This window comes from Nanorana parkeri, unplaced genomic scaffold (genome assembly GCF_000935625.1).
Source record: "Nanorana parkeri isolate BGI_ZX_2015 unplaced genomic scaffold, ASM93562v1 scaffold970, whole genome shotgun sequence".
In the NCBI taxonomy this organism is placed as follows: Eukaryota; Metazoa; Chordata; class Amphibia; order Anura; family Dicroglossidae; genus Nanorana; species Nanorana parkeri.
The window spans coordinates 360,504-376,621 of NW_017307238.1; the positions used below are offsets into that span (position 1 = coordinate 360,504).

The 16,118-nt window shown below is 45.3% G+C and overlaps 1 protein-coding gene across 2 annotated transcripts in view; it reads right to left on the reverse strand.

Annotated features, from left to right (window-relative positions):
- EMC10 (ER membrane protein complex subunit 10) overlaps positions 1-13,097 on the reverse strand; it is a 21,366-nt gene extending 8,269 nt beyond the window's left edge. Inside the window, exons 1-7 of one of the 2 annotated variants that reach the window (XM_018566729.1) lie at positions 12,911-13,097; positions 9,795-9,861; positions 6,960-7,072; positions 5,322-5,420; positions 3,483-3,664; positions 3,302-3,395; positions 1,119-1,211 (exon numbers count right to left, since the gene is read on the reverse strand). In XM_018566729.1, the coding sequence (XP_018422231.1) occupies positions 1,128-1,211; positions 3,302-3,395; positions 3,483-3,664; positions 5,322-5,420; positions 6,960-7,072; positions 9,795-9,861; positions 12,911-13,072 (801 nt within the window). In that variant the 5' untranslated portion in view covers positions 13,073-13,097 and the 3' untranslated portion in view covers positions 1,119-1,127. The remainder of the gene's footprint in view (positions 1-1,118; positions 1,212-3,301; positions 3,396-3,482; positions 3,665-5,321; positions 5,421-6,959; positions 7,073-9,794; positions 9,862-12,910) is intronic. The other variant, XM_018566728.1, reaches the window with a different exon arrangement.
- Positions 13,098-16,118: the final 3,021 nt, after the last annotated feature.

Sequence of the window (16,118 nt, forward strand, 5' to 3'; positions counted from 1 at the left end):
TCCACTGACTGTATCTGGATGTGTACTCCCAATGACAAACTTGAGTCAACAATTGCTACAGACAATACACAGCTACCAACAGCCTAACTGCACAGAAAGGTTTTTTTCAAGGAAAATCTGTAGCGAGGGAAATTGGGGCGCTGCCACGGTTGACCCCCTGAACTGCTAGCGGTCTGGCTCTCAATGCTTTCTGAGTTACTGGTCTGCAATAAAAATATGCAGCAAGCAAAATAAAAACTCCTGATCTGCACATTAGTTCTGGGTCAGTGAGTTAGAAAGATAAAAAAACATTGGATCACCATGACAGCAAAGCAACCAGCATTTTCAGACAGGAAGGTCAGCAATAGAAGGCTCCATATTTTCCCATTACTGGTTTACTTTAAATCCCCGTTCACATTGAGCGACTTATCGCGCGGCAAATTACCGCGCAATATCGCGCTCCAATGCATTTCACTGGGGCAAAGGGTCCGGCTGTCGCGGGTCGTGTGTTGCTACAGCAGGACCCTTTTTGGAGAGGATTTAGCTGCGATTCAAGCTTGCTCAATGCAAGCTTGAACGCGATATCGCGCGGCAAATCTCGCGATATCGCGCGATGTGCATATCGCGCAGTGGGAACGGGGCCTTAGAAGGCAGCGACAACATTTCCCCTTAGAAAGCAAGTTTTGCCTTGCCTTATGCTGAAGCAGCTAGAACATTAAATGAGGACTACAGATTGGCTACTTAGTGTTCTGTGCCTTGTCAATCATAGGTAAAAGTCCAGGCAGAAATCAGACCTGGGCTGTCTTTGTGCAGTCAAACTAAAAGCACGCCTAAAAGGCCAAGATATCATTTAATGGAAGAAGTGCTGAACTCATGATGCTACAAAACTCCACCTCCTTGTCCTAGTGATGTGCAGCAAGTGCAAAAAAATGGTCCCTCACACAACTGAGGAAAGAACACGATTGGTCCTGCTGACAGGAGATAGACATATGCCCAATAGTTTGTTTTTTTAATATCTGCCCTTGAAAATCTGTTAGTTCATAATTTGTATTCGTTTAGTCTCAGAGCTCAGAGAAAATAAAGTGCAAGTAGAAAGAGTAGCATTAGAGAAGGGGTAGAGTTTAGGACAAGTGAATTACTTCAGTTCCTCAGGCCTGTTGTGCCGGCTCCCTCGGAAGTTTCGCCGAATTGGTTAACATTAGCAACATTGCCCCTCCTAGAATTATATGCCACTGTGAGGATGGAGAGATAAAACAGACGTCACTTATAACCCTGGACACATGACATGTGAAGGAGGCTTATGCATAGGTCTTGTATACTAAAGCACCTAGGGAGAGAGCCTTTGGCATTTGTATTGTGTCAGAGTCTCAATACAATACAGGTGCTCAGGGAATACTTTGCTTTGTGCTGAAACAAAACCACTCTTCATATCTGTCAAAAATAAGTCAAGGCAACTGGACTTGCTGTATTTTTCTTGAAGACGTTCCGCTGGTCATCTAACGCCTTCAAGAAAAATACAGCGAGTCCAGCTGCCTTACAGATATACCACGACCTGGATGAATGAGAACTTTCACAGACTAAACCACTCTCCGTCGTTACACCATACTGACACTGCAGACCCTAGAGGCCATAGACACGTTTCCACTGGGAAGTGCTTCCCGTTACTGCAATGCATGTTACATGCATCAACACGTTCCTGTGCCATCCATTTTGAATGACATCCCAATGCAGCTCCAACAAGACATAGGTTGCAGAGCACCTCAACACGTGGTAATGCTCTACCGAGTGTTGTGGTGCCCTGCCAAAAATGGTGCATGTCCCTTATTTTGGATGTTCTGGTGCATTTCAATAGGCTGCCTTACCCCAATGCCCCAGTATGCCAAGGTCTGTCACCAGCCTGCCACCTATATCTGTATAACCATAGGAAATGATGTATAAAAACTGGGGAAGGGGAGAGGGTCTGCTTTATCCACAAATGCCAAAAGATCCTAAACTTCAATGTTTCTAGTGTAGGTTGGAAAACGTATCTTAATATTCCAGCCACAAATGAGTGGTAACAGAAACCGGTTTTGATAAGAGCACGTAGGCTGCCGCTGCTGACCTTGCCGACAAACGCTGGCTGCCTGACAGTTTTGCTGATCCAATGGTTTGAGAGGTTTCTGTGGTAAAGACTTGGAACTAGTATGCATATCAGTGGTCCTTCACTGTAATCTTCAAACATGTTCCAAATGAGTAACTCCAACAGGGCTATTCACTAAAGGGTGAAGAGTTTGGAGAAGGCCGGAGAAGTGAACAATCTAGGACAACATAACTGATTTGGAAAAATTCGCCAATTCAGCTCACTTTTCAGTTCAGCCATGTTGTCCTAGAATGCTTACTTCTCCTGCCTTCTCCAAACTCTTCACCCTTTGTGAAAAACCCTGCAAGTGTTGAAGCCAAAGAGGCAGGCAACTGGTATTTTAGGAAAGAACCCAGCAATCGCACACCCTACTTGCTCAGTACTTTGGTTTTACATACAGGCACTGCTGTAATGCTCCAGTCTCTCTACCTTTTGTTTGTAAATCTGGGAACTCTGCTCCCCTATATGTAAAGAAAGAGGTATTCTGAAACACCGCCACTATAGGCTCATTGTTTAACTGAATATACAGCGCTAATGGTTCAATCAGTAACTAAAGGGATGACTAGATATAAGTGTGTAGAAGCAAAGTGGATAAATGAATTAAATCACTATAGTGAAATAGGTGCTAACCTCCATATTAAGTGCATGAAAGGCATAAATGTGCAAATATATGAAACCAAACAATTATTATGTCATATGACGTGAAGTTACCTGTGTGATTTTTCAGGCCTTAGCGTAACTGCAAAGTTTACTGGTAAAAATACCAGCTCAGTGATTTTTACTTGTCGAGCCTTCAATTGGCAGCCCAGGACAACACCTCCCCTTTTCATTCCCACAGTTTTTATACATTTCTTTGCAGAGAAAATGACTAACAGTAATCCCCCATTATATGCAACTAATGAATTAATAATCCGTTTCTTGCAGTTTTTTTTTTTTGTAAGGCACGCTGGGGGATCAAGAGTTAGAACATCATTTGGTTACCCTATGCAGCGTGGACAATACATAATTTATGTGAGCCCTCACGTGCTTTCCCATGTAATCAAATGCAGACTAGTCAAACAAGCTTATGTATTGAGGCAAAGAGCAATGTGCAAGGTGTCCAAATGACATTTTGATTCCTTGTAGCCAAAAAGAGTACCATATGAATTCGGAAACCTCTACTTTTAGTACATTAAGTCATTTTTTGTAGGCTCGAACACTTACATATTTAGCAAAAAAGGATTTCTGTTCTTGTGGATTTTTTGCTTTGTGGGCTTGTTCCATCTCCAAGCGCTCTATGAAAGCTGCAGTTTCAGGTCTGGAAAGAAATAAAATGCTGGCTATCTGATAGAACAAATAAAATGACAGAAAACAAAACACACAACAGTTTGAGATAGGAACTCACACTGCTGCAGGAATAGGCTGCTGAATATAGACAGTGGTATTGAACTGCTCTAGATCCACATCCTCCACCTCTACACCATTGCAGGACCCTGGCAGGGTGACTATGGAAATACCGACAATATTCCCAGAAATGTCCGTGTGAACAGTGAGTTGATCTGAGAGGTGAGATTCGACCATGGAGCACTGCAATGAAAATATCACCATGACATAGAATGTTAACATGAACTTGTGGTTCACCTTCCCATGCTTTGTACTTGTCTTCCCTTCACTGCCGAACCACTCTGTGGGGTGCAAAGAGTAGGGAGTCCTTTGTAAGCTCCAAGTTCATTCCGATGGAGCTTACACAGGGTTGTCTTTATCCCCATGTAACAGAATTTGAGTGGCCAATTGGGAGGAAGTGCGAGTGTCACATGCCCTCTTATACACAAATGTATTGGGTATTTTAATTGCTACCAGCATGAAACTGGAACAAAGTGAGTTTAAGCTGTTGCAGGGGCGGGCATTAAAATGCAAATGTTGTTTTGCCAAGCAGGGCCAAACTACATGTTCACTTAAAAGTGTAAAATTCACATGATCAGACAAAAATAAAAAAATAAAACCATGAAGTATGAATCTTGGGGGCTTAAAACTGTATTTGATTTCTTTATGTCGGTATGCTTAAAGAGAACCATTCAGAAAACAAAGTGTGTGTTGTAAAATTTAGTGATAGGTCCACTTTAACGGGTCTTATGGTACCTTTAAAACAGTTGTTTTAATTAATTCTCCCCACCTAAGTGCAAGCCACCTGGTCAAATACTTACTGTTCAGGATGCACCAATACCGTTTTTCTGGTATCGAGTACGAATATTTTATTTCGGTACTCACCGATACCGAATACCGGAAGTACCATTAAGGAAGCCAGGCGACGTGTAATGACCAGCCACCTGGCTTTCTGATTAGCCGGGAAACCATCTCCATGCTTTTCGTCACTAGATGACGAGAAAGTATGGAGCCAGCTTTCTGGCCAATCAGGAAGCCGGGCAGTGTGTAATGACTCACTGCCCGGTTTCCTGATTGGTCTGGAAGCTGGCCAATCAGGAAGCCGGGCGCCGTGTAATGATGAGGGAGCATGGAGCTGGCTTGCCAGCCAATCAGGAAGCCGGGCAGTGAGTCATTACACTTCCTGATACCGGAAGCTCGGGTATCAGGCTAGGCATCGGAGCATTTGGGCAAGTACGAGTACTCGCCCAAATACTCGGCACTGATACTAGTATCGGTGCATCCCTACTTACCGTTGTTCCAATACCAGTGATAGTTACTGTGCAGCCCTGCACAGCAAATGTCCACATTGGGTCCTCTTCTTTCCCCAATCATTTCATGCACAGATGCTCATAATAATGAATGGGTCTGCAGAACTCAATCGAACTAAGAAAACAACCTGGCACAGGTGATTTTTCTGGAAAGCCTGTGCCATGCAATGACCAAGTGGATTGTAGGGAGGTGAGGGGATTAATTAAAGGTCAACTATACCAAAGATTTAGTTGTCCTTCTAAGGAAAACTAAGACAGTGGCTGCTATTAGTGATCTTCTGAGAATAGTTTTTGCTTAGTTGTTTCTGGCATCAATACTATTCAAGTCACATACATGGAAAAAGCATGCAGAGGAAAGTTAGAACCCCGAATCTGCATAGTTATTTCACATTAATGCCTCATACGACTGAAACCAGCGGATTAGGGTAAAAGCCAGGCCACTAGCAATATCAAAAGGAAGCGCCATTAACAACAGCATCCCTATTCCCTTAGTACAGACTTCTTTGAAATCCTACACAGAAGAAAAAAAAGAAAAAAAAACATGAACTTACCGCCCGGACAAATGATGTAACATAATGACTAGATTCTTCAGATAGTCCTAGCTTATGAGGGATCCGTACTCTATAAAGTCCATTCAGGTTTGCGATATCCTGAAAAAATAAATACTCACTATAACATTGACTTGAATGGGTCTGATAATTCAAAATTAAAGAAGGAATAACTTTACAAATCTTATATCATGCTTTCAACATATCAGAGCAAACAATGTAATATATATATATAATTTTTAAATTAAGTTACAAAGAGATGTAAGATGATTCACACACCAGGAACCCAGGCTAGCCTGGACATGATCGGATTGAATCGGGTTAGCAGAAACTCTCTACCAAGCAGCACAAAATATTCTAAAATGTACTCTTCTGTACATATTATCAAAGCAGAAACTAGCAAACCTCTGAACCGCCCTAATTGTGTCATGCTGGACTCAACATGCATTACCACTACTATGAAGAGATGAAGAAAAGGAGATGGTATAAGATGGTTGTGTCTGAAAAGCAGATACTTTAAAGTGTACCTATATGTAAAAGAAAAAAAGTTTTATTATCTTATTGGGAATTTAGTGAACTGTTAAAGGGGAACTATGAGGTAAGTGATTTCCACTCATCCTCATAGTTAGAGCCGACCTGGGACAAAGAAGCTGTCACAGGTCCGGCTCCATCGATCGGGAAGTGAGCAGAAACATCCAGCCGATCCGCTCTCTTCCCGATAGTCTCCCTGACAGTCACCGCTCACCGCAGGGATCCCCCCCCCCCTCCCCGATTCTCCAGCGCTGAGTGGAGGAACGGATAGGGGAGGGGGCGGGCACAGCTGGCTCTGCCTCTGGATAGGCAGCGCCAGCTGTCACTCAAGCAGCTGGGTGGATCTCAACAGTATTGTCAGGATCTGTCCTGGCTGTGGCACTCTCAGTATGTCGCAGGCAATAGCCCACGATATACTGAGCTTTGGTCATGGGAGGAGGTTACTATATGTCCTCCCTGGACCCTAAAGAGAACTAGGAGGAAAAACACTTACTCTATAGTTCTCTTTTAACTTTGCCTAAGTAGTAACCCCTAAAACCTTTTACCTTGATACTAAAAAATGATAATTCACTTCCTGACATGTGACTGTGTCTAGAGACTGCTGTCTGTAGCCTGATTGCTTTAACTCTGCAGTGTAGGATCTCAGGCACTGTGCCTGACTGCTAGTCTCAGATTTGGAGTGAGATTTGGTGAGGTCATTACTGTGCTGATCACGGCTCTCCTTTCTAGAGGGGACGCTGTTCCTGAGGTCCTGCAATGCAGATTTGTCTGTTTCTGCCTTATTCATTTTGTGGATCTTTGCTTTCTACATCTGTCCTGCTGTTTTTTAAACATGTCCCCCAGTAGTCATCATGAGGACAGCTCTGACATGAGCAAGAATGGTCTCCTCCATACAGAAACATAGTATGAAACATGGCATGATGAGTCAGCAATGGGGGGAAAAAAAAAAGACAGCTACAGGGAGCATACAGGCAATATTGTGACTTGTCCTGCCACTTGCCCTTTTTGGGCACTGCCTCCACAGTACAGGTCCTCTTATAATTCTTGCAGAGCGTGTACTTTATCGAATGAAACTGGTTTTGAAGGAACTTTCAAACATAAAGCACGTACCCTTAATCTGTTCCTCTCATCCTCCGTCAGCTGCTTCTGTAAAATAGAAACACTCTGGTCTGGGGAAGGGTTCAGGATCAGCGACCCTCTCTTTTTGAAGTGGATACTGTCATCTATGCCAAAACAAAAAGACCCCAGTTACATATTTTATACTCCAGACCTGTCACACATATTTAAAGTCACTGAAAGGCAAAAAAGCAAGAACTGTAAATATAAAAAACATCAATATCAAAGCTGAAAATGCTTTAGTGAGACTCCATACCCGTTAGTATTATTCAGTATTCTTGAAGTGACAAATGCAGGCGCCGAAGGGTCACTGCACAAATATATTAAGTTCCCCCATTTGGTCCAAATGGCAGGTTGTTCTGATCAGACAAAGCTCTGACATTTTTGATTTAGAGCTTGCCATTATGCCATGTCCCTTCACATTTCCTATTGACCCAGCACTATGATGGGTGCCTCACAGCCCAGCAAGATTGATTTAGAGGTGAGATGGTGCAGAAACGTTTCAGCACTATAAGAAAGTGTCCAATCAGAATGACCAAGCATATGAGCCAAGCACAGGGTACTGAAAGTTGCTGAAGACACTTCTGGTGCTTGCAATTCATACCTGCCAGTGGCTTTCAGTAGTCCTAAAGCAGCAGCTTCTTTAAAAGAGAACTATGGCATAACCTTTTTTGGCTGTAGTTCTCATTAGGGTCACAGGAGGACATAAACTAATGTCCTCCTGTGACCCAAAACAGAGCCGTGCTGCAGCTGGGACGGATCCCGACAATATTGTACCCTACCACCTGATTGACAGGTAGAGGCAGAGCTAGCTGTGCCCGCCTGCTCCCCCATCCGTCCCTCCAGTCAGTGCTGGAGGAACAGAGAGGGGAGGGGGGGAATCCCTGCGGGGAGCCGGGACTGACAGTCACCACTCTCTGCAGAGAGAAGAACGGGAACTCAGCGATCATCGGTATGTGATCATTCAGTTCCCGATCAATAGAGCCGACATGTGCCAGCTTCAGCGTCACATGTTGGCTCTAATTATGGGGAAGAGTGCATTTCACTCTCCCTATAATTCTCTTTTAAAGTCAACCTATACCAAAACGTTAACATAAGATTACATCAACAAATTTGCTGCTAAGTGTGAAAAAGGACGAGATACTTACTTATCCTGGATATAAAGTTGCTTTACTTGCCTCCAGAGCTGTTTAAGTTATGTTCTCTTTACTAAAGAAAACATGTTCTCTTTACTAAAGAAAACAATCAATCGATCTAAACTCCACTTCCCCCCTCCTGTAAAGATTACATGGCCAAATGCCAGGTTTTTGGTTATGGTAGGAGAGTCGAAGAAAGCCTGGAGCATTGAAGTATTTCAACTGTTCTGCTCTTTATACATCCCAGCAAGACTTACAACTGCTGGTTTTAAATATATTAATATAAAATAACTATTATTCCAGAGCATACACGGCGTGTTCTTCCTGAAATACAGAACTGCTAGTACCATGGCAACCACATAAACAGTGAGGGATCGATTTATACCACCTGAGTATCACACCACTTTCATGTGTAAAACTTGGTGAAATCTGTGTGAAAACATTTATAAAACACACATAACAATTTGCTAAATATTTAGACAAACTTCAGGCTGTCTAACATTTAGTAAAGTATATAACACAGCCTCTGTTTTGTGACCCCTGCTCCTGCAATCCTGCGCCCTCAAACCCCCCCCCCCCACCACCCAAGTGTATCAACATAGAAAGGTTACTATATTGCTTATAGCAGTGATGTTTTGCTTCAGTGTGGACGCAGTCAGTGTTTAGCAGAGGTCTTCTTTAAAGGAGAACTATGAGGTGAGTGAAAATCACTCAGCCTCATAGTTCTAGCCGACCTGTGACAATTAAACTGTCACATGTCGGCTCAATAGATCGGGAAGTCAGCAAACACATAACGTCGCTCGCTCAATTCTCGATCTATTCCTGCAGAGAGCCGTGACCGTCAATCACAGCTCCCTGCAGGGAATCCCCCGCCCCCCCTGTCCGATCCTGCAGCGCTGACTGGCGGAACGGACGGGGGAGAGCCAGCTGTCAATTACGCAGCTGGGTGGATCTCGACAGTGATGTTGGGATCCGTCTCGGCTGTGGCGTCTCAGTATACCGCGAGTTACTGAGCTTTGGGTGACGGGAGGACGCTAGTTTGTGTCCTCTCGTTACCCTTAGGAGAACTATGGGGAAAAACACTTACCCAATAGTTCTCCTTTAAAGGAGAAATATGAGGCGAGTGCTTTTCCCTCAGCCTCATAATCTGAGCCGACTTGTGACAATGAAACTGTCACAGGTCGGCTCAGTAGATCGGGAAGTGAGCGAACACATACCGGCGCTCGCTCACTTCTCGATCCCGTCACTGTAGAGAGCCGTGACAGGGGAGTGACTGGGTTCTCCCCTCCCCGATCCTCCAGCGCTGACTGGTGGAACGGATGGGGGAGGGGCCGGGTACAGCTGGCTCTGCCTCTACATAGGCAGAGCCAGCTGTCACTCACACAGCTGGGCGGATCCAGACATAATTTTCGGGATCCACTTCAGCTGCGGCGTCTCAGTATACCACGAGCTCCAGCTCGCGGTATACTGAGCTTAGGGTGACGGGAGAACGCTAGTTTGTGTCCTCCCGTTACCCTTCGGAGAACTATGGGGAAAAGCCCTAACCCCATAGTTCTCCATGTTATCCATCAGCAGCAACACAGCCCTGACAGCTTGGCTCCAGCAATATGCCCAGCCCTGATCTAGGGGAATCAGTACAATGTAAAACAGTAACAGGGAGAGCATTCCAGAAACAGCCTCATCACCAACTTACCAAGTTCAAACGAATGCTCCAAATCGATATTTGTTCCACAGTTTTCAGATTCTCTTCCTTCTCCAACCTGGAAAGAATGAAACTGGATATCAGTCCCAACACAGCTTTTGTCTGTCCCCGATTCTGAAGGATAAGTCAAGGTTTTTAATATTTGTCCTTTGGGTTCCAATAACAGTCAATGTCAAAATAGGTTTTTAAGAAAGTTTGATTCCGTTTTTGCTACTTCCACCATCACCACAACGTATTTTTTGATTAGCACATTACAAACACTTACCGTAATAAAGTAAAACTAAAGGCTCCCGTGTGACTGTCTACTGTAACCAAGCCCTAAATCCAGTTACTGTGTGATGCACAAGCCTCATTTTTTTTTTCCTTCCCTGACTGAGCCAAATCCTCCTTCATTGGTCTCATGTGCTCTCCCTCCCAGACACTGCAGCTCACAGGGGGGGAAGGTTCAGCAACAGAGGCAGATCTGTCAATACAGAAAGCAGTGGGCAGGACTAGGTGTGGCCAGGTGCTGATTGACAAGCTACAGGCCTGTGAATAGCAGTGACATTGCTGAAAGCCAAGCCCTCTGCATTTTTGTTCATCCCACTGTAGTGCAAGTAGGCGCATTCTACATGAGAGAGGCAACAACGCTTTGAGTCCAGGAACAGTGCAGCATTGTTGCCACACTATCACAGGAAGCTGCATTAGGTGGACTTTACTGGCAAGACTTTGCAGGGGGACTAAGAGAAACCTGTAGATGCATTTGCAATAAGTGAAAATAAACCTTCAATTCTACAAGCACTTTCAGCAGCTGATTTAAATACTTAGTATGCAGCTTCTTCACATTTTTAATGTAGCCTTTGTTCCAGTTTAAGTTGGTGCCATGATTTCTGCATAATGTTTCCTGTTTCAGGGTGGCTCCTTTCCCTTGCAGTGTCCTATGGAGTCACCCTTGCATGCACTCTCCTGCTTGAGATTAGAGAAGTGTCTCCCTACACAGCTTTCTAGCCTAGGATAACAAGACACTCCCAGCTAATAGACTGACAGCTGCTTGAGACTGCATTGTCCCCAGTTACCTCTTCAGTATACATGCGTTTCCTCACCAGAAGTTCAGGACATGGCACTGAGAGAACCAAGGGCATTGAAAGTGCTAAACCGCAAGTGCTTTGGCAACAATTTTAGTAAATAGTTTACTTTGGAATGTTTAATTTGTTGATCTCCATGTTGAAGCTGAAAGTCACTGAGAGTTAGTTCCTATTTTAAAGGCCCGTTCGCATCATGTGTGGTTACTGGTGTTTTTCAGCACCTGATCAACACCAGCCACTGCAAGAGCACATATTTATTGTTTGCTATCTGCCCTATTCACATCACAACGCTGCCTTGAGACGAGTGGTGCATTGCCAAAAATGCAGACATGCTGCATTATTCTCTAAGTCATCTCATGTCGGTGCCAGTCACCGCATTGCAATACTAGAGGGGGGCGGAGACAAGACCAGTCACCCGGCACAAGGGGAGAGCAGCAGTGACCGGTCTTTATTACAGGAAGATCCTGCACAGAGGAAAGTTTCACACTGGATTACTGCACAGATCTGGAAGAAGAAATACACAAAGCTCACCAAGATTGAAGGGTTTATTTACATGAGTGCAGAAGTCCATACACCGTATTAAAAATCTTTGCGCCCAGGAGCCTGAGGTATAGGAATAAAGAACTGCTCTTCCACGGCTTTAGCTGGAGAAAGACAGCTGGGTGCTCACCGACAGGAGTGTGTCCTCGCTGCAGCCAAACATGTATATAGTAAAGGAAGAATCCGGCTGCACTCTGTACCACGCTGAATCAGATTATTGAAAGTTAGTCAGTGACACAGAGTTCTGCCTGAGGTCCGCCTCCTCTGACATGTTTCACCCAATACCTGGGCTGTGTCATATGACTAACATGCTTCTGACATGCATCACCCATATTCATGTGACTAAGCCCAGAATTGGGTAAAAAATGTCAGAGGGGGCAGACCTGTGTCACTGACGAACTTTCAATAAACTGAATTAGCATAGGAGTGTGGACGGATTCTTCCTACTATATACTGGGAGCCACAGGTGTTGCATACAGCGACAAATCAAGGCTGCAGCTGTACACTGGTATACACTGTGAGCATATACTTGTGCACAGATCCGGATGTACACCCGTGGATGAAGACTGTCTGCCTCCAGGGGTATACTTTTGAACCTGTATGAACATACAGCTGCAGCCTGTCATTGATTTGTACCGGCAGGCTGTACACAATACCTGTGGCCCCTGGGTGCGGAGATCCTGCTGTTTTTTGCTGTGTATGGACCTCTGCACCCCGGTGAATGAGTCCGAATACACACACCCCTAGTTCAACTATAAAATGGATGCAAGGGCAAAAAAAATGCAGAACGTTTATCATGGGAGGTCCATCTTCATCTAATTTTTGGTTGAAGTTCTGCTTTTAGTTTTAAATGGCAGTTATTAGGATAGTTATTAACCTTCATTTACACACACTCAGCTCTGGGGCCCTTACCCTTCATTTACACACGCTCAGCTCTGGGGCCCTTACCCTTCATTTACACACGCTCAGCTCTGGGGCCCTTACCCTTCATTTACACACGCTCAGCTCTGGGGCCCTTACCCTTCATTTACACACGCTCAGCTCTGGGGCCCTTACCCTTCATCTACGCACGCTCAGCTCTGGGGCCCTTACCCTTCATTTACGCACGCTCAGCTCTGGGGCCCTTACCCTTCATTTACGCACGCTCAGCTCTGGGGCCCTTACCCTTCATTTACACACGCTCAGCTCTGGGGCCCTTACCCTTCATCTATACACGCTCAGCTCTGGGGCCTTTACCCTTCATCTATACACGCTCAGCTCTGGGGCCCTTACCCTTCATTTACACACGCTCAGCTCTGGGGCCCTTACCCTTCATTTACACACGCTCAGCTCTGGGGCCCTTACCCTTCATTTACACACGCTCAGCTCTGGGGCCCTTACCCTTCATCTATACACGCTCAGCTCTGGGGCCCTTACCCTTCCTGACCTACAATGGAGGATACTAATAAACACCAGCATTCCCCATACTCCTGTACAGCCGGCCAGTCATTGTTAGCCTCTCACCTTCACTCTGCACACATTAGCCCGAGCACCGGCTGGGAGCAACAAGGAGAGAATGAGGAATACAAGTACGCCGTGACCTAGCCACCGGGCCATCTCCTTCCCGGATAAAGACAGCGTATTCATGTTACTATGCCCCCTCCGCCCCACCGTACTGGCCGCCATGACAGTCCGAGAAGGAAATCAAACAGCGCATGCGCGTCAGTCAGCATTTGGACTGTACCAAAGTAACAGGGGGGGGGACTCTTTTTCTTTTCTCGTTAGTGTTACGTTGTCACAGTCTGTCATCTCCTACAACTGACACCTATGCTGACTTATAATTCGTTTTGAATGACTGTGGAAGTTAAGGATTAAAGTACAGAAGGGGATATGCCTTGCCTTGTAATTCGCGTAATAAATGAATGGAGACTCTTGCGGGTCAGACCTCTATGCGACTGACCAATCAAAAGAGAGATGTAAAGTCAGACATGCTAGCTGCTAAAGAGATATCGTCAGTTTCAGGCAGGAGTAGTCGATGGTAGATTATAGGTGGCCGGTGTAATGCAGTAGTTTTTCAATGGGGAATATTGATATATGAGCCTATTGGGTGTGTGACGTATAAACACAGGAGCGGGAGTGCATTCTCGCAGGATCCGGATCCCTCAGCTCTGCTGCAGGGCACAGTGATATTACCATACCTGGGAGCTCTCAGAGAGCGTCATTAATGAGCGTGTGGGTGGAGCTATGGTGGGTGTGTCCAAACAGCTTTTAAAAAAAAAAAAAAGTTGGGTTCAAATGATGATAGGTCCAGAATGGTGGCAAGGTGGACTGTAGACTGCACATCTTGACAGTGCACCTGGCTCCACCTACCTACCATTCTATTGGCACTGACGGTGCACCTGGCTCCACCTATCCACCATTCTATAGAAACTGACAGTGCACCTGGCTCCATCTATCCACCATTCTATTGATGCTGACAGTGCACTTGGCTCCACTTATCCACCATTCTATTGACACTGACAGTGCACCTGGCTCCACCTATCCACCATTCTATAGACAGTGCCCCTGGCTCCACCTATCCACCATTCTATAGACAGTGCACCTTGCAGGTGGAGCCAGGTGCACTGTCAGTGTCAAAAGAATGGTGGATAGGTAGGAGCCAGGTGCACTGTCAGTGTCATGAACCATAAGTACCCCCCACACAGCAACCCTCCAGGAGAGCACTCCTCATAAGAATCCCCCACAGCTGAATCCCCCCTGTCCCCCACCCAGTCTCTCGTCAGACCTGAGGACACAAAAATGGCCTCAAGAGAAGTCACACTTACAGACCTCAGATAGAGAGCAGCAGAGAGCCGGAGGATGTCCTCCCTCCCGGGCTTCTCTGGGGTCTGGATCTGAGCCGGGTAATTCAAGCTTCCCAAATGACTTGGGAAAGTGAACTTACTCTCTAATCCTCAGGCAGACTAGAGAACTGTAGGCCAGCCCCTTCTTTACTAGCATGGCTCAGTTTTTTTCTGCCAGTCTCCTAGGAGGATCAGACATGTCTTCTATAGCTCTGCTCTGCTGAAAACGTATCTATATTTCATAGAACTTTTTTTTTTAACATTTAAGACTCTTCTCTACATTGCTGACGTAGTACTGCGCCTGGACCACGCTGGACTGGACTGTGGGGATAGCCTGGGAGTGACCTTCAGGCACTGGGTTCTACGTGGGGCCCTTTCCAAAAGTAGCTGTGGACAGCTTTCCAGGTCCAGAGCCATGGAAGGGGTTAACACTGTGGTACTGGTTGCTGATGTCACCCGGGCTCTGTGCTCTCTTTCTGCCATACAGCGTCGAGAAATCATCTCCTCCCTGCTGCTTGCAAGGTCTTCTATCTGTTTCTGCTGCTTGCCTACAGTGACATTGGTCACCTCACTTGCTATGCCATCAGTTTCTCAATGGAGCTCCTAAACTGGAAAACACTGGGAGGAATTTATCAAAACTGGAGCTGGCAGCGTCTGCAGTAGTAATCCATGGCAACCACAGCTGCTCCAGATTCTGTCTGCTCCTGTTTTGATCATTGTACCCCTCATCGTCTGTCTGTCACTATTGGGGTAGCAGTGATCCTCTTTACCTTGTCATTTCCTTTCATGGATCAATGAGGTCGCGCACCGAATGGCACAATAAAAAATCTCTTGCATATAATCAGTGTAGTAACTCGACTATCATTTGGCATGAAAGATGGTTTTAGTCAAATAAAGTTTTATTCGTATTAAACAGGGTAAAAACATATAACATACATAGCATATTTTCAGGGTACATACAGGTATACAGGCAAGTCGGTCCACAGGACCATTTGCGATCATCGGGGCGGGCTTCCAATGACCGCGATGCTGAACAGGCATTTGTCCCCCGAGCTTGCCACAAACCAGCCGAAAATAGTAAGATTTTCGGCTGGTTTTCGAACATGCTCCTTAGACAAAAGACGTGCGACCGTACAGTAAAAATGGTCGCACGCCTTCCATACGGATTTCCAGCGATTATCGTGCGATAATCGCACAGTGTATGGGCACCTTTAGGAGCATGTTCGAAAACCAGCCGAAAATCTTACGATTTTCGGCTGGTTTGTGGCATGCTCGGGAGACAAATGCCGAACGGGCCGGTGTGCGCACGCGTACACTGCCCGTTCAGCATTGCGGTCATCGGAAGCGATGATCGCAAGTACGATCTGCCTGTCCAAGATGGGCAGATCGTACGTTTTTTAAATTACTTTACAACCTTAGTCTTGCGATGGTTGTAAAGTGTATGGTCACCTTTAGAGTGTGGTCTGCGAACTAGAAGTCATTTTTGATGTGACTATTAAATTTTTAAGCTTCTTGCTATTTTATATTATTGTTATTGTGTCTCACTCCATCGCATATAACAAAAATAAAAGGATAATTTCTTGTTGTGAACAAATTCCTACCATATGCCAATATCCAACAACAGTAACAATTTCCAAAAACATTGTACCTTTTATCATTAGTAATAGCCTTCGAGCTCCAGGCAAGTGACTATGCTAAGGGTGAGGGGTGAAGTGCGGAAGAATGATGCCATCAGTCTGTTGCAGGCAGGAAGAAATATTTCTGCAGTCACCTTTCCTCCAGCGACCAGATTTCATCATTGGAATTTTGTAGAAAGTAACAATGTGAGCGGCAGCCCATAGCCGCTCCAATATCCCGTCCCTAATGTTGCACCAAAATCTCCTGAATAT